General features: G+C 41.9%; 1 protein-coding gene across 4 annotated transcripts in view; it reads right to left on the reverse strand.

Moving 5' to 3' along the window:
* Window positions 1–2,576: 2,576 nt before the first annotated feature.
* PHACTR2 (phosphatase and actin regulator 2) overlaps window positions 2,577–19,029 on the reverse strand; it is a 237,490-nt gene continuing 221,037 nt past the window's right edge. For all 4 annotated transcript variants that reach the window (XM_019550147.1, XM_019550143.1, XM_019550146.1 and 1 more), the window contains 3 exons: window positions 14,631–14,768; window positions 10,441–10,517; window positions 2,577–5,921 (listed from right to left, as the gene is read on the reverse strand). In XM_019550147.1, the coding sequence (XP_019405692.1) occupies window positions 5,906–5,921; window positions 10,441–10,517; window positions 14,631–14,768 (231 nt within the window). In that variant the 3' untranslated portion in view covers window positions 2,577–5,905. The remainder of the gene's footprint in view (window positions 5,922–10,440; window positions 10,518–14,630; window positions 14,769–19,029) is intronic.

A 19,029-nucleotide genomic window follows, 5' to 3' on the forward strand; every position in this document is an offset into this window, starting at 1 on the left:
AAACTGGGCATGACCAGGGATTTTTTTTCCACTGTCCCTTGCTCACAGCTTCCAGCATTTAAGGTCTTGGCAGTTTAATTCAGAGGCTGTATCCCTAATTCCCATGCTCAATAGCTACTGATGCCCCTTTTCTCCAAGAATTTGTTCAGTTCCTTTCTGAGTCTAGCTAAACTGACAGTTTCCACAACTTCTGGTGGCAATGAGTTATACACTTTAATTACCTGCCTTGTGAAAAAGAATTCCCTTTTGTTAGTTTTACACAAAAACTAGTGAATATCTGGCATATTGATATTAACCAGCCAGTGTTGATACCCAGAGTATTTGTTCTGTAAGGAAAAAAAATTAAAATGTGGTGAAAAGCTATTGGCTCTTTCGTATATAGCAACATGGGCTGTGCTGGTTCAATATCTTGCCTGAATTTAACTTTGTATTTCATACAGGTTTCATTTTATCTTTTAGAATAATAAAAATTCAGAGTGCCTTATTTAAAAGACAGTAAATTAGCTTTTTATATAAAAAAAAGAGTGGGATACTAACTAACGTAGGTATATTTTAAGCATGATATTTTTGTTTTGCTCAAAGTCATACCAGCTAAAATAATGATCCAAACAGGTTTTTTAATTCCAAAATTTATACAGGTTATAAATCCATATACCATCGCACAAACTAGTCAAAAGACAAGAAGCTATGTCCTGTATGATTTTACTTTGTCATTAAAGTGTTTTACTGTGGTTATATTTCACATATTACTGAAAGACTTCGAATAAAAAATGAATGAGAGAATAAAAATATACATGGTATATCTTTAATTCCTTTGTGGCTACACAATGCAATATTTATTTTTGGATGAAAATAATAGAAAACAACTTCCTGGTAGCTATGAGTTCTATTTCCTTTAAAGTCTTGGAGCAGGTTGTAGACACTGGCAAAATAAAACAAGACCTTATTAATCATTAACATTAACAAATAGAAACCTCTCATAATATTACAGTGAAACGTGCTCTTTTTACTGAATCCCTCTGTGTCTCTTTTTATCTGTACTTTCATAAGTTTTTTTTTAAATATCACTTTTCAAACAGAATAAATGTAGGCTTTTCAAAAGGGGTTACCTTTCCTTTCTTTGTATTTAATCTTTAAAATATTTTATTAACAACACAATTCTACCTTTCATAACTGGTTCTCTAAATATTCTTGTCCTCCAACAGCTAAAATTGGGGTCCCAACATTATTACACTGTGCTTTATTTTATAAAAATGAACATTGTGGAGCTAAATACAGGAACTCCTAAAGGGAGGAGGCAAATGTTTTTGTTTTTCATCTTGAGCATGCTTCCATTTTAACTTCTAGCAGCTGCATAGATCAAGCTCTTTGAGATACATATACAAAGGATGTTAAAGCATGAAACGATGCTCTTGTGATATAGCAGGACATCCAATGCTGGTAGATGCTGGATTTTAATTCAAAATACTGAATTAGAAAGTGTTAAAAGTAATGTTAAGAATATTTTGATTTTCTGGTATGGCAGTTTTAAGTCCCATCTCTATTACAGGTTCAATCACACAAGGGTTCAAACTGCTCAGACGTCATTGGTTCAAACTGCTTAAAAGCAGCGTCTACCAAAGTCAATGAGAGTATTTCCACTGAGTTCTGTGGTTATCAGATTTACATCAGTATTCCAGTCTGTAGTGCTGAATGGACCTTATCTGTATTTTATAATACAATAAGTTGTTGCTCAAACCAGATTTGTTGTGAGGTTAATTTGCAGTCCTGCTGCAACTAAGTTCTCTGACATGGTTGTAATATTAATAGCAGTGAGAGTTTTTCTCTTGAATGAAGACAAGATATTGATGAAGCTAAGATTAGAATCTTGCTCAGAATGGGAGACAACCTTTGACTTTTGAGGATGTTTTTTCTTCACACCTTTCTTTTTGATTGCCAATAAACATACTCTAGAATTGGTCTGAAAAGATTTTTACCAGAAAGCGATTGAGTTCAGTATTCCTTCTGTAATAATGGACACAAGTATCATCAAAGCAGAAAATGGAGCTCCATTACCTTCAGCCTTTGTATTTTTCCAAGAGTCAGTGATGTCAGCTACAGCGGGGGACACGAGGAACCTTAAACTTAGCTCCTGATTCTGCAAACAAGCCATGATACGGCTGATTGCTCTGAGCAAGTCTTCCTGACTTCAGAGAGACCACCCTGATAACTTGGGCCCTGATCTGAAATGAGCTTTAGCTAAGCTACTTGGCTTAAAATGTGTATTTATATTATCTTAGTCTATATGTATACCGATTAAGTATTTGGGGGTTGAAACAGATTTTTTTTTAAACCTGTCAGTTCATGTTCAAGGAGATGCAATTTTCATCTCAGATGCTAGACTCCTTTGGAACCACTTCAATCTCATCTGCAAACAAGAATTTAGGACCCAATCCTATGTTTGGCTTGAGGCCTCCAAGAGTGAGATCAGAATATGGTATAAAGCTGAGAATTTTGAAACAAGTACTCCAGTCTCATGTGCATATATGTCTGTTTGTTTGTACACACACATGCACAAACACACACAGAACACACCCTCATTAGAAGTTTTTATAACAAACCCTGCTTATAACCCCCCCTACTTTTAACAAGCATTTTTTTTCACTTTTCTGATGCAGCGAATGGACTAACCCAATTACAGTGAACAACTTGTTTAATGAATTATTCTCCTGGTCCCATGGAGGTTTGTTACAATGAGCGTATACTATATATTCATATCTGGTCACATTGCTGAACACAATACAGATGAGTAAGATGTAGTCAAATGCCCTACCGCAGATTTCTATTAATACTCCAGCTGGACAGAAATTAAAACAAGCAAACAAATAATCACATTGATCATATTACCCATTTCTTCTAACCAGAGTCCACCAGGGTGGGATCTTTTCCCCTCTTTTCATATTCACTCTCATTTTCTGCTTTAAGAACTGCCATCTTAGCCCTCCCCAGCTAGTTTTTCCTTTTGCAGAACTCACCTTCTTATTTCCTATCTGAGCTGCAGGCAGCCTGCACTTAAAAGCTTAGGAATGCACCATATCCTTTTTTCACTGGTGATGAGAGCAGTTGAAAAAGCTACCGAGGCAACCAATAACAAATGATCATGAGGCATCACTGAAATTTGAAGCGGTACAGCTCTTTATGGCAAAAGTAACTTGGTTCATCCATCACTGTGACACATTAGAATCTCCTTAACTTTTCTATTGCTTGGGAAGATTCTTACAGCTTTTGGCCTTCACCCCATTTGCTATTTACAGTAGAGAAGAAAATACTTGTCTAGGGTTAGATGGTTGTGCTTGTATAATACAAACCATATGGTGTGTTGTTCTGATTCAGCAACACACTTAAGGGATCTAAGAGTCCCCATTTTGAGAGATTCTTACTAGGCACGTGCAACAACTACTTCTCCAGATATAATATATTGGCTACTTTCTTAAAAACTGTAAAAGTGATATCTTGCCCATATTAAGGACCAGTCAAACCAGTCATCTGTATCATTTATTTTTTTTTAAGTAAGCATTATATAACTCTGAGTCAAAACAGTAAACCTTGCACTTACACAGTACTTTCCTTTTAAGTTTAGCAACAAAGAACCAAACACAGTCTTGTTGTTCTGCCAAGTTTCAATCCAAGATACATTTTTAAGGTTGGTTTTAAATTCTCAAAATAAGGGATTATATAGAGGTACTGACTAAAAAACTTAAAACTTATGGTCTGTGCATTTCTCTATCAGTTAGTGTGAGCAAATACATCTTCATTATTTCCTTGATGTAAAAAATGATGCTTTTCCATTTACAAAATGATGGCATTGCAGACCCTAAATTGTTTCCTATTAATTGTTCTTAAAACATCTAACTGACTGCATTTAAGGTGGAATGATGTTATTTTTACTTTCTGCAAGCTTATAAGTGGTTGTTTCACTGGGTTACTGATATTTTAGGGGTTCATACCCATGATTCTGTAGGGTTTTTCATAAAATATAAGTGCTTCTGTAGGTCACATCAACCTACTTCCTTAAAATGTTTGCATCAACCTATTTAAAAAGAAATAGAACGCCAGCTGATGAAAAGCACCTTCCTGTTACTTGAATGCTCTTTACTAAAATAATCCATCACATTTACGTAAACCTGGCCTTGTAAATATCAGTAAAGAGTGCAATCTAATTTTAGCATCTAATTGCATTCCTGCCTTTAGGCTGACATCTAAAACAACAATCTTTAAGTTTATACACTAAAAACACTCCACAAGAATCTGTTACAGGTTCTGAGGTAAAAATCACTACACAGAACTTTTATTGCCTGAAAAAAATACTCATTTTTCATAATTAGAAACTAAACAGGGCACATGAAAGACAAAAATAAATTGTAATATGTACACACATTAAAAAGGATAAATAGTATATATACTGTAATACTGCATTACATGTATGCTTACATGAATTCCAGGCCCAGAAAAATCATTGTGTACATTAATCAAAGGATAAATAAGTGCTATATAAGAAAGACAGAGAATTTCTTAGTGTAAACAATGCCATAGGCTTGTAATTGGCCTTAGGGCAACATAACAAAAGCACATATTGCCTTTCATACTCCATACCATTTAATTTTAATAGTACTGTATTCACAAATACAATTCCAAGATAGTATAAAAAACTGCAGAGCTAAGAAGCATTCTTCACACACAACAAAAATAGGCTGTAGACATTTTAAGGATTTTCTGTAGCCTTTACAAGGCCCTTGTTGAAGACGCATTGATCCACAAGTTAATTCTTTCCAGAAGCAATCCAAGGGATCCATCTAACACAGCTCTTAAACTAAGAAGTGGTTGCCTAACCTTTGTAAGGAAATCTATGCCTGATTTCAGTTTTGGATTCAAATGATGTTACGATTGTCAATACTGTCTGCCACAGAGGCTCATACCACCTTTTTGACAGTAAGTGGAGCAACAGACAAAGGAGTATTTTTAAACCTGAATCCTTTCATTGCACTCATCACATCACATTTTGCCTTATAATCCTGCCCATTTAATTCTGATGCATAATCAGGGAGGATCCAAGGTATAATGGCATTAAAAATGAAAAGCATATTTAGCTATTCTATATGAGCATTCAATGTATTTTCTTCAAGCATGCTTGTCAGAATTTTAAAAAATACATCTGAATTATACCAAGAGTAATTTCTGGCAACTGGGTTCACTGGCACCACAAAAATGACTGTATTTCACTAAAGTACTTACGAAATTAGGACTTGATGGTTTACTGCCTTGGTGAGAGAGGCTGAGATCTCTCAAAAAACATAAGTGCAGTTGCTCAAGCTCTTGGATTTACAAACTTTCTCCTTCCACTGACCAAATATATCATTAAAACTGTTCCATAAAGAATTTGCTACCTTTGATCTAACTTTTTCTCTGTTAACTGACACATGAAATCTCACTCACTCTCTTTCACACACTCCCTCTCTCTCTCGCTCTCATTCACTCTTCCTGTTCCACACAATTTCCCTCAGTCACCATGGTATAAAGTCTGATGAGTGCCTGGCAACAGGCTGCCAAACGATTGTCTTCAGCAATTCCTGTCTCATCAAGCTCAGACGAAAAATCATTTGACTATCCACACGAGCTTGTCACAGGAAGACAGTCTCTCTTACCATCAAAACGCTGGTTAGTTAAAAAGGAATACTTTTTCTGGGTTCTCCTCCCAGTCAAAACTCTGGTTCTGTGACGAAGATGAGAGCCACATCCTTCATTAACCTTAGGATAAGCTGCAACACACACTCACACTTGATCCAGTTCCAGTGCAATCTTAGGTCTTCAGGACGCAATGATTTCCCCAAAGGAAATTAGTATATAAACAAAGGATACTGTCAAATAATTATGGGCGATGAAATCTGAAATAGGAAATCAAATACAAAGATGTTGTTTCATTCAGTAATGGCATAGGACCTGACAATGACATGACACTGGTTTATTTCCTTTGACTTAACACAGTTATTCCTTAGCAGCAGTAATTTGTGCCAACTAAAATTTAAGACAAGCCCCCCATGCCAGGTAATGAAATTATCATCAGACTTAAGAAGTTTGGTTTAAATTGTTTGACAGGGACACACACCCATGAAAAAAAATGAAAGAAGCATCTGCTTTAAAAATAATATTATGAATAGTTCATCCAAAGGAGACAAAATCTCTCAGTTTGGGTAGATAAAATCATATGTTTTTTCTGACACATGGAGACATTTCCTGGCAAAACAAGACAGGCCACCATGATATTGTACCCTTCATATTTATATGATTTTTTCAAATAAGGGCAAAATGCAAAACTTGATATTCACATGCTATGTAAACAACTGGAAGAATATGGTGTCTTGTAAAGGCAGAGGTATGCTTTTTATCTGTATTGATCAGAATGATGTTTAACAACTGCAGAGGTTAAGGATGAATCTTGTGTGAGAGTGAGGAGTTTTAAAAGTACTGATACATGAATTATTATTAGGTGCACTTTATAAATATTAACTATTATCACCTTCCCAAGTCTGAAGGTTTGGGTTTGTTTTTTTTGGAAGAATCTACTTTCTTGTTTCCTCACACCATTTCTAATGTAATCCCAAAAAAAAATATCAGGACCAAAAGGAAAGCTTTAATCCTTATGCATTATAATACATTATGGACAAATAAATGTCAACGGCTTTCTTCTTTACAGCTCAGTATCAAATGTGGGCAATGCTAGAGAGCTGTGGAAACAGATTAGCAGCTATAATAAACAGTTCCCTTATCTTTTCATCCTACCAATAATTTCATAAGTAAATCTGTTCTGACCAGCTGCCACTGCAAATCACTTTTACTTTGTATTTCCTCAGTGATTCATTTTTTAAAAATGAATAATTTATTCTCTGCTCTTGAGTCACTTGTCCATGGTTCTATTAAGCTAAATTTAAATTTTTGCTTTTCCACTCCAAGGTTAGTAGTGAGTTACATCAGTAATATTTCTTTTAACAAAACAGCATCATGGAGATTCAACCTCTTTTCTTACCTCCAGCATTGCAAGTGATTCTCAGTGTCTGGGGGCTGCTTCTGCTCTTACTAACAATAATTTTTCTCTATCATTTCTTTGCTTATTTAGCATAATCACTTCTTTCTGTTGCAAGCTAATCAGAGAAAATGAGGACAGATACTTTTCCAGCTTGCTATTTCTCATGCAGCAATTCCTCATGCTATTCTTTATACAGCTTGTCTGGCTGGACTTATGGGCTAGGACAGACATTACATATAAACCAGTTTAAGTGATGAGAAACTGGTTTAAACCTATAACAGAACATAAGTTCAGTGCACATAAACCAGTTTCAAAATGGGCAAAATTGGTTTGAGATAAACCTGGTTGAATGTAGTATCAAACTTAACTGATTTGGGTCAAACTGGATTATGCAATGTCTGTCCCAGACCCCTTCCTGGTTTAAGTTAAACTAGAGTCCCCAGCATCCCAGCATGCTTTCTAGGTTGGGCTCTCTGCTCCAGCAGAGCAGGGCTGGCCCTGACACTCTGGTCCCCAGCCAGGGACAGGTTGGGGCGGGGTCTGGACAGACACTGATCCCAAAGGGAGCAGGGAAGAAGTTTATTCCCTCCTGCCCCCCCACCTCCCACCAGCACCAACCTGCATTTCTCTGCTGACTGGTCCAACGGTGGGGGCATGGCCAGCCCAAGCAGTAGCCTGGACTGAACTGGCCAGTGACTTACCTGGCAGGGGAAGCAGCGTGACCACGTAGGCGAGCTCCCCAGGGTACTTGTCTCTGATATGTCCTCCATAGGAGGTCTATATTGAGCAGATTCTTTTTGGTATTGGGTGGTGGAACCGGAGCGTGCTCCATCCACTCCATGCATTGACCTGGTATTGCAGTGCTTCCAGGACCGGTGCAAAAAAAAAGGTTTCCCCACTCCCTGTCCCACCAGCAGGGACCTAAGCCTGGGTCCACCGGGAGCTCCCCCTGCTTGCTGCTGCAGCAGTGGGACTGGGCATGGCCACACACTGGCCAGCATGGCCCCCTGAGGCAAAGGGGGCAGGAAGGGGGGTTACTCCCCCCTCTACCCCTTTTGCTCCTGTGGTACCACAGCCGGGTCTGCCAACCCCAACTGCCGCTGCTCGCTCCCTGCTTGGGGCAAGAGGTGGTATAAGCACCCTCCTACCCCTTCCCCTACTACCCTCATCATGTTCGCTCCCCCCCTCACCGCTCCAGGGGGTGGAGCTAGGTGCCAGCCAGCAAGGCCCTTTAGGCTGGGGGCAGGGAACAGGGTTATTCTCCCCTCTGCTTCTGAGGGACTGCAGCAGGGTCTGACCTCCACAAACACTGCCGCTCACTCTATGCCCAGGGAAAGTGGCAGAATAAGCCCCCTCCTGCCTCCGGCATCCGGGGTAGATGGGGCTTATTCCACCGCTTGCCCCGGGCACAGAGCGAATGACGGCAGTGGTGGCAGGCAAACTCCACCGCGGTGCCCTGGGGGCAGACGGCAGAATAACCCTGCCCCAGAGCCTGACCAGCAGGTCCCCTTAGGTGAGGGCAGGGAGGGGGGTTATTCTCCCCTCCCTCTGGTGTCTGGTGGAAGGGGCAGGAGGGGGCTTATTCTGCCACTTGCCTCAAGCAGGGAGCAAGCAGCAGCAGCTGGGGCAGGCAGATCCCAGCTACGGTCCCCCAGGGGCAGAGGAGGCAGAGGGGGGAATAACCCCCTCCCTGCCTCCTCTGCCTCAAGGGGCCATGTCGGCCAGAGTCTGGCTGTGCCCAGCCCCACCACTGCAGCAGAAAGGGGGGAGCACCTGACCGACCCCAACTCAGGTCCCTGCCAGTGGGACAGGGAGCGGAGTGGAATTAAACCACTTCGCTGGTCAGTTCAGTCCAGGCTACTTTCCTGGCCTTAACTGTCAGAAAAAAAATGTCTGAGGCAGTCTCTGGGTAAGTGTACTGGCCACTGGGTTAAAAGGTGTGAGGGTCATTGTCCTCTTCCTCCCTTTTACTTCTATCAAGTACACACTCATAGCAATCCAATTTCACCACAAGTGGAACTAGAATCCCAAATTATAAGCACTAAACACTGTAGGTATTTGTGCATCATTTAAATGTAGGATGAGGAAATAGGGTTTAGATCAGGGATTCCCAAAGTTTTGCCCCTGAAGAGCCATTTCAAAGGGGCAGTCCTGGCAGCCACAAACGGACCTGTTGGCTGCATTTAGCCTGTGGGCCAAACTTTGGGAACCCTTGGTACCGTCCAAAAAAAATGTTACTGGCCACTAGCTATATCAAAGGGACTTCTGGGCTATGTTTGGTCCAAAGGTCACACTTTGGGGTTTAGAAGATAGTGATTTTCCAGATCTGGACTCAAAACCAATTCTCCCCTTTGGTGGCTAAGTGCTACTTAGCATCCTAAAATTAGACATGCAAATAGCACTTAGAACCATTTATAAAGATTTTAGATCCTACCCCCACCTGTGCAACTGGACTTGTCCTTCTGGGCATGCTCAGAAGGGATCTCCTATGGCCACTGTGTTGCAATCCTGTTCTACCTCAGAAGGCACATAAATCTGTTTAGTCCCTGAAACATGGAGTAAAAAAGAGATCAACACCTGTCTGATGGAAAGGAAAACAAGGGCTCTTCTGCCTTTTAGCTCAGTAGCCTATGGGTTAGGAAATTTTCCCAAGACCTGGGAGACATAGGTTTCAGACAACCCCGCATCCTCAGCCTGAGGGGGTTTGAACCCACATCTGCTACGTCCTAGGAAAATGCTCTCACCAATAGGCTGTGGAATGGGCAGGACCAAGAGTACCTTCCTCCCTGCCTCTTGAAGGTGGGCCACTGGACAGCCAGGAGGAGAAGATCTGTAGGACAGGAAAGTGAGTCAGCCTTATTATGTGGCCAGTGCAATCAGCCTTATTATGTGGCCTGCTATGAAAGGATGGGTGCTCTGGGTCTTGGCCTCTGCTTCCTCTGCTGTTTTTCCATTAAATCGTCATTGAATAAAATGGGTATGCAGCTCTGTTAGTTGCCAGACTGATGAAGAACTTTGTGAGGTTTGCCAGACCACTGTCTTGATTCTCACGCTGAGAGCACCTCCTAATGGTCTGTGGGAACAGGTCTCACACACATGCAGGTTCTTAATTTCATCTGGTTTATGCTGATTTCAATGAAATCAGTGTGGAAGGATTATTTTTTGGATTTCAAAACAATCTTTCCCATTTAGAATTTGATCCATTCTGCCCAATCCAGTGGTTAATCTCTATGATTTTAATCAGCAAAAATGAAATCCTGCCTGAAAAGCTTCAAATAATCTGTTGCAAAGTATTATCACTGCCAATCTTAGAAGGGCCAAGCCTACCATATATCATGGTTATTTTCTTTTGGCCTTTTGGAAAAGGTACATCTACTTACCTTGTAAACTGTCGACTTTCTTCATGTACTTCCATTTCTGTGCTTTTAAATTCATTCAGTTCCTTCCGTATTGCTGCCTAACAATAATAAAAAAGCAAACACAAACATAAGGAAGGTCAACACTTAGAAAGCAACATACAGGAACAAGGATTTACTCCTTGTGAGTGCTTAGTATGTTAGCCTCTATTATTTTCTATTCACCCTTCACTAAAGTCCATTCATAACTCCACAATTCTGGCATACTTTTAATTCCAGAACAAATGACTCTTTTAATTATGGTTATTTAGAGAAGTACACTTTTTTTTTTTAACATTAGAAAATTTCTTAGGACAGAAAAAAAAATCCCCACTGAAAGACAGAACTTGCTACAAAGGAGGCAGGGAAAGGGAATCTGTCACCTTTGACAGCCACCTGTTTAGTATGCATCCGCAAACAGATTATCGCAGTATATAGCCCTGGAGGGGCGGATGAGTCACCTGTCATGCCTAGCAATTGTGCAGACAGCAGGCTTCCTATATCTCCTGACTGGAGACATGAGTTCAGGAATGCAAGATGAATGTTACTTCTCAAATAGAAATCAGTCACTCAGTTTGATCAATTTTATGTAAAATGACATGAAGTGTTTGGACATTCCCGGCCTGTGTTTTTAGCTGGCAGATAAGAGAACAGCAGAAATTCAACACACTTCAAAATGTCAATTCTTGTTGCCTATGTAAAAAGTAGTAATCAATTTACTTCACCAGGTAAGCCATATAATTTTCTAAAAGGTCAGCGCTCTAAACACACAGGTACTACTATAAAGGGTTCTGGTTACAACATATGACATTATATACCCTCATGCATTATATACCCTCATGATTCAGTGAGATACAGGTTATTCTCTCGCTTTTCTCTCTTCCCTTTCACTATTTTAAATAGAAGCAACATCACTTCAGTAATACTTGAAAAAGGCATCTTATTAAGAATGCGTATCTTTCAAGATAGGGCAGTGTAACAGTGTGATAATATTACACGTCACCAAAATTGTGACTCATTAATGATAAAACCTATGTTTCAGCAGAAGCTGGTCTTGATTAACACCCAGTGATATGTAGCACACGGCTGCTTTAATAGTAGGGATAGAAGTATAGCTCGGATATAATACAATTTTTAAGCATATGTCATATTGCTAGCTGAGACGAGAAAGTTGTGAACCCACAAAACTGGTGCAGTGCTTCTTTCCCACTGATGTGTTTCAATTTGACCTACAGAGTATGTCTCCAGGTGAGGCAGGGGAAGGAGAACAAGTATCGGGAGTCTCTGGGTGCTGACAGACATGCAGCTTCCTGCTATAACTCATGGCACTTTACAGGGAGTGCCATGAGTTACAGCAACACCCCCGCTCCCCCAACCCAACAGACATTTTCTGTTGGGTCTGGGGGAAAGAGGGGGTGGGTGGGAAATCGAGCTCCAGTTTGGAACCGGCTATGTGTCTGCAGCCTCCCTCCCTTGGCTTTTCAGGATGGGAAGGTGGGGAAGGGGCAAACCACAGCCTGAGCTTCCTTCCCTCCTTTCTCCCCCTCCTATATTGAAGACAGGCACTGTGAGTACCTGTTCATTATAAAATGGATAGAAGCTAAAAAAAAAATTTCAGATGGTAAGTGACTTTCAATTATTAGGCCAGAAATGAGCGGATTACTTCCAAGACTATGCACAGACACTCAAAAAGCCCACAGCTGAACCTATTTAACATTCACAGGTTAGGCCAAACTGTGTAGATTGAGCCAATAACCAAGTAAACAGACATCACTTCCTATTCTGGAAATGCAGTCACATGCTTACAGTGGCCCAGGCCAGAAGCTGGGGGATGCTAGAGTATGCCTCCCTGCTGGGTTGGACTAGACAGCTTGGGCCAAGGCTAGTTCAGCCACCCTGAGAGGCAGAGTTTTGTGGGGGAGGTGCAAAGCATCCTGGGATGCCAGGAGACTATGAGTTACCTTGAATCTGGAGAAGATCTAAGACAGAAGTTCAATAAACTGATTTAAACTAAATCAGTTAAGCCTGATACTACATCCATCCAGGTTTATATTAAACTGGTTTTGGCCATTTTGAAAGCGGTTTATGTGTACGGAACTTCTGTTGGGTTACAGATTTGAACTGGTTTCCGAATGCTTATACTGTTTTATGTGTAATTTCTGCCTCTAGCCCATGTGAAAACCCTCCACTGACAATTATTAAAAGCTTATCAACCATCAAGTCCCTCTTATTTTATTGGTAATGTGGCACTCGGACCACCTTGCTTTTGTCTATGTGATGGGATGATCTGATTTCAGCTATCTATGCCAGGTACCAGTGTAGTTTGCCACAGTGGAGGTGCTATCTGCACTGTGGACATGTAAATGAAGGCAGCTGTCCTCAGTTAAAAAGCACTGGACTTAACTAAGTATGTTTTGTGCTAGCCAATATGATGCAACATTTTCTATTTTTTATAAAATGTGATCCCAATGCAGTGGTTGAAGAACTAACTATTACTACTACTATAAAGGTCCTGCCAATTTCTTCCTTGGGGGGTAGGAAATAAGAACAGGAGAGCTGTGTACTGAAAAAAAAAATCTCCTTCTTATGTGTCATTAAAAGCAAACAAAATGTTTTATTTAATTCCCTCCAGAAAGTCAGAGGAACTGGCAATTTACTAGAATAAAGTGCTTCCTGAAGGAAACACATTTTGGATAACAATAAAATGGTCAAACTTTTCAGAGTTCTAATGGCACAACTCAACCTTTCCATTTGCTACCTTTGTACAATAAAAAATACAACATTCAGGGAGTGTTTTCCTTCCACCTTCTCCCCAACCTTACATGAATCTATTCAACATACCCCCTTCTCTGTGCATTTTAGACATAGTCGACAGCAGTAGTCCTTCATGGCATGGAAGCAACATTTTTCATACCAGTTAGGTATCTATTCAGCAAACGGCTTTGAGGATTCGCTATGATTTTTCAGTGGCCTATGTTGCTATTGATTCTGAGATGCTGCCTTCATAAACTAGCAACGGGACATGAATCATTTTATAGTTCATCCAGTCATTCTTTTCAGATTCATAGTGACCGAAGATGGCATTGGGTGACAACTCCTCCTATGTGGTTATCCTCATAGGGCTTAGTTTTGATTTCTCTGCTGTGTAACATCCATGAAACCAACTGGGGAGATTATGATGCAGTATGATAGTGGTTACCCAAACTGGAAATTGTGGTTCCAAGTGAGGTTATGAGCCTGACTGAAATTGAATTACAGGAGGTGAGTCATGGGCCTGGAAATGCAACCAGAAGTATGGTCACCACCAGACAAGTTTGAGACCTGTAGTAGCATGGGTGGCAGCCTATTCTTGTTCCCCTTTTCATCAGGCTTAGATATACCCATCTTCAGAGTCTCCAAATATATGGCACAGACAGACCCTGAACAAAAACCAGTTAACCTGAGCTCTAGTCAGAAAAAAAAAGTTAAACTGGCTGACAAACAAAAGTATTCTAAGTCACAGCTCTTTCCGCATTTGAAGTTGTCTGGCTGGCCTGTTTTCAAAGCAGTGAGTAAACTCGGATGCCCCATTGCACAGAAACACGCATGGCATCCATGTGCAGAACAACCCTTTTCATCTGTGGCTGGCATGGAAAACCTTTTCCTCTCCGATACAGACCCTCTTCTCATTCATTTAAGTTTTCTGTACTATGTAATTAGTCTATGGGGTAAAGACACAGGATTTGGGAGTGGAAGGCAAAATGCATACAGCTGATCATCTGACAATAGTAATGAAGGTGCCAACATATAACCATGAGCTTGCCTATCCCTCTAAGAATACACTTCACTCTAATGAGCTGTAAAAGTAGATCAAAGGGGGCCAGTGTGCAGGCCTTTACAGAAACTTCGGTTAAATTCAAGGGTGTGCATATATACCTTCTGACTACCTAGGAACAATTTGTAAATGAAAGATATTTAGCTCTTAATTGCCAAAACTGCACTTGCAAGTGCAATTCTAACAGGCACCTGAGTGGGTTCTGCTAGCTGTGGACAATGAATGCATTGTCCGGTCTCACTGCTTCTAGAAGATGTATGTTGCCAACATGGAAGGACTGAGAATCAGATGGGAGAGAAACATTCGGAAAGTTAAAGCACTAAGATTTTCCCTTATACAGTAATTGCTATTTGCTCCTTGCCTTGTCTGCGGGGGTTAGCCTGGCCCATGGCTTGTCTGCGCGGCGATCATAGTCTGGGGAATCTGTAACCTCCACATACTCATTAAAACGTAGGATTCTTCTTGCCTGCAGCTCAGCAACTGTGGGCCGCAGACTGAGCTGTGAACAGGAAGTGGAAAACAGTCAGTGTAATGGCCAAAGTAAAATAAAATAAAATAAAATAAAATAAAAATAAAGTTTGGGGTATGATGTAACCTCCAGGGAACTTTAGTGGTATTTCTAATCAGGGTCAATTTCAGGTGTCTAAAAAAGGGCTCTGTCTTGGGAGAACTGCACAGGCACTGGAAACCAGCATGACCTAGTTTCTTAAAATAATAAAAAAAAATCTTTGTCAGCCAGGTCACAAAAATCTTGACAGACCATCTCTGGAACATCAAATTTTACTTTGCAGCAGTAGGCATTTTCCCCTCACTGGCCTGTAGATGAGACTGTGTTAGCAGTTACACAATCACCCAGTTTTTAATGAAAATTAAATAAAATAAAACCAAAGCAAAACAAAACCCTCCAAAAAACAGAACAGCATTTTAATGCGTCTGTTTAACTAAAAACTAAAAGATTTGTTTCCCTTAAAACATATGTGAATCAGAGATTCTGTCTTTATTATTATGATGCTGAACTGAATGATTACAGTCACCCCACTCAGGGTTCAAAGGAACTAATTAGAACTAAGGGCTGTCATATTAAGCTAACAAAATACTACCACTACGCCTGTATTTTTGTAAGTTTGGCAGCATTTCAAATTCTCAGTTATAACACAGGTCCTCCTGCCTCTAAAAGCATATTGCAGAATGGAAGAGTGCAGAGAATGATCGATGGTTCAGAAGACGAAAGACTGAAAAGACTGGGATTGTTTTAGAGACTAGACAAACAAGATTTGCCAAAAGCTAGTAGTGAGGTAGGGCAGGAACTTCTTTCTTGCTGGGTATGTTTACACTGCATTCTCAGCAGGAACCATCCTCGCTCCCCCAAGGCATGCCCCAGGCATGCTGTGCCTACCCATTCCTTTTTATATAAGCCAACCTAGAAATGTGACAAAGAAGGTTCTCCAGAGGCTTCCTACCCATGGCACCTTGGTCTCCAGTGTGCTTGAGGGTGGCTACTACGGATGACCCCAGAGTGACTTCACCAGCACAAGGGAGTTTGCTAGGGAAGGTCTGCTTGAAGAGGGAGACAGGAAGAGTTAGACATTGGATTTAAGGGATCCAGAACGATGGCTGAAGGACATTGCAATTCCAGAGCCAGTGCCACTGCCAGCTCTTCCTCTGCTTGCACCTGTGAGGTGTCTGTTCAGGCAGGACTGCTCATTATTGAGGCTTCCACCCAGGTCCTGGTTTGGCGCTGTGAGGACTGTGGCTGGCAGGTTCCTTCTAGTGACAGACAGGTGGGAGGATGGCCTGTGATGTGAGCAGTGCCTCTTAGGGGTGTCCCTCCGGGAGCAGGTAAGAGAGCTACCGGAGAAGGTGGCAAGGCTCTGAAACATCCTCTGCCATGAGCAGTTCATTGATTTGATGCTGAAGGAGACCTCTAGGACTGCAGAGAAAGGGCTGCCATGGGCAGCACTGGAGAAGAAAGAGGAAATGGACTTCCAGGAAGTTAGAAGCTGGAAGCTTGTGGCCTCTGGCAGCCAGCAGAAGTTCTCATCCTCACCTACAGCCATTTGCCTGGAGAACAGATATAGAGCCCTAGCAACAGAGGAGAAGGAGCATGTTCTGTCAGAGGAATAGGCCAAGCCAGGCCTCCCTAAGGTTAGGAGGATCACTGCCACAAAGAGGAAGCAAGGGTTGGTGGTGGTGGGTGACTCCCTTCTGTCAGTGACAGAAGCCAGCCTGACCTGTTGTCTTGAGAGGTCTGTTGCTCACCTGGAGTCTGGATCTGAGATCTCATGGAAGAATTTCTAAGACTCAGCCAGCCCTCTGACATTTTCCCCCACGGTGCTCATCCATGCTGGCACCAGTGACACTGCCGGGGGACCCTGAGAAGATCAAAAATGACTACAGGGCTCTGGGTGCAAGGGTGAAGGGCTCAGAGGGTGTTCTTCTTGATCCTTGTGGTCAAGGGAAAATCCTGGGTAGGAGCATTCTGCAGATCAATTCTGACACATTCTGCAGATCAATGCATGGCTGTGCAGATGGCTTCTTTGACCATGGGATGTTGCTCCAAGAAGGACTGCTAGGGAGAGATGGGATCCCCTGATGAAGAGAGGGAAGGGCATCTTCACAGACAGGCTCACTAACCTAGTGAGGAGGACTTTAAATTAGATTCACTGGGGGATGGAGACCAAAGCCTGAAGGTAAGTGGGGAAGCAGCTGACCTGGAGGAAATAGAAATAGGAGGGGGCAACAGGGGAAATGCTCTCATTCTTCCTGACAAAGTAGGGCAATCAGCTAGTTACCTCAGATGTCTGTACACAAATGTACAGAGCCTGAGGAACAAGTGGGAAGAACTGGAAGCCCTTGCAGTCATGGAACTATGATATGATTGAAACAACAGAGACTTAGTGGGAGAGCTCGCATGACGGAAGCACTCTCATGGATGGATATAGAGTGTTCAGGAAGGACAGGCAGGGGAGAAGAAGAGGAGGAGTTGCATTTTATGTATGATTGCTCAGAGCTCCAGTATGAAATGGGATAGGCCTGTTGAAAATCTTTGGTATAGTCTATTTTTAAACACTTGGAGAAGAAGGTGATTAGGAACAGTCAGCATGGATTCACCAAGGGCAAGTCATACCTGACCAGCCGGATTGCCTTCTATGAGAACTGGCTCTGTGGATGTGGGAGAGCAGTGGATGCGATATACCTTGACTTCAGCAAGGCTCTCGATACGGTCTCCCACAGCATTCTCGCAAGCAAGCTAAGCAAATATGGGTTGTTTGGAAGGATGCATTGACTCTAAGGGGGAGAGAAAACTAGCTGGATTGTCAGGCTCAAAGGGTTATAATCAATGGCTCAATGTCTAGTTGGCAGCCAGCATCAAGTAGAGTGCCCCAGGGGTCAGCCTCGGGGCTGGTTTTGTTCAATACCTTCATCAACTATCTGGAAGATGGGATGAAGTGCAATCTCATCAAGTTTGTGAATGATGCCAAGCTGCGGGGGTAGTAGATATGCTGGAGGGTAAGACTAGGATTCAGTGAGACCTTGACAAATTGGAGGATTGGACCAAAAAAAATCTCATGAAGTTCAATAAGAACAAGTGCAAAGTCCTGCACTTAGGATAAAACAGTCCCATGCACTAATACAGGCTGGGGGCTGAGTGGCTAAACAGCAGCTCTACAGAAAAGGACTTGGGGGTTACAGTGGACAATAAGCTGAATATAAGCCAACAGTGTGCCCTTGCTGTAAAGAAGGCTAACAGAATACTGGGCTGCATTAGTAGGAGTGTTGCCAGAAGAGGGAAGTGATTATTGCCTTCTATTCAGTACTGGTGAGGCCACATTTGGAGTACTGTGTCCAGGTTCGGGCCCCCCACTATAGAAATAATGTGGACAAATTGGAGAGTCTAGTGGAGGGCAATGAAAATGGTTGGAGGGCTGGGCACATAACTTACAATGAGAGGCTGAGGGCACTGGGTTTATTTAGTCTGCAGAAGAAAAGACTGAGGAGGGATTCAATAACAGCCTTCAACTAGCTGGAGGGTGCTTCCAAAGAAGATAGAGCTAGACTGTTCTCAGTGGTGGCAGGTAACAGAACAAGAACAAATGGTCTGAAGTTTCTTCAGGGGAAGTTTAGGTTATGGCTGGGGTACATGGTGTACGCAGCATGCAAGTCGGGTCTGGGCCACGTGCTGCATGAGATGCCTGTGCCTGATTGGCCCCATACGCTGGATCCAGCATGCAGAGCTGGTCTGTGAATCCAATCCAGCCTGACAACCAGCTTGTCAGTTTGATACCCCTGGTGTAGACCTACAGCCTAGTTCAGAACACAAGAACATGAGGACTTTTTAAGTACTATGGCAACAACTACAACATCCAAGACATCAGAAAATGGGAAATTCAAAACTAGTAAGAGGAAAATCATTTTACACAGAACATTTGATTAAACTCTGGAACTCACTGCCAAAGGAACTTACTGAAGACAATAATTTAACAAGATTAAGGGATAGGTATAAGTGTATGCATGGATAGCAAAACCTTACAAGCTTATGACAGAATCATAGCAAATTAGGGTTGGAAGGGACCTCAGGAGGTCATCTAGTCCAACCCCTGCTCCAAATAGGACCATCTCCAACTAGCTTGTTCCAGCCAGGGCTTTGTTGAACCACGCCTTAAAAACCTTGTCCATGTGGGTACTAATGATGCAGCCAGGAGAACCCCCGATCACCTGATGGCAGACTACCAGGCTCTGGGCGGCGTGCTGAGGGAATT

This window comes from Crocodylus porosus, unplaced genomic scaffold (assembly GCF_001723895.1).
Source record: "Crocodylus porosus isolate Cpor-Errol unplaced genomic scaffold, CroPor_comp1, whole genome shotgun sequence".
Classification (NCBI taxonomy): domain Eukaryota; kingdom Metazoa; phylum Chordata; order Crocodylia; family Crocodylidae; genus Crocodylus; species Crocodylus porosus.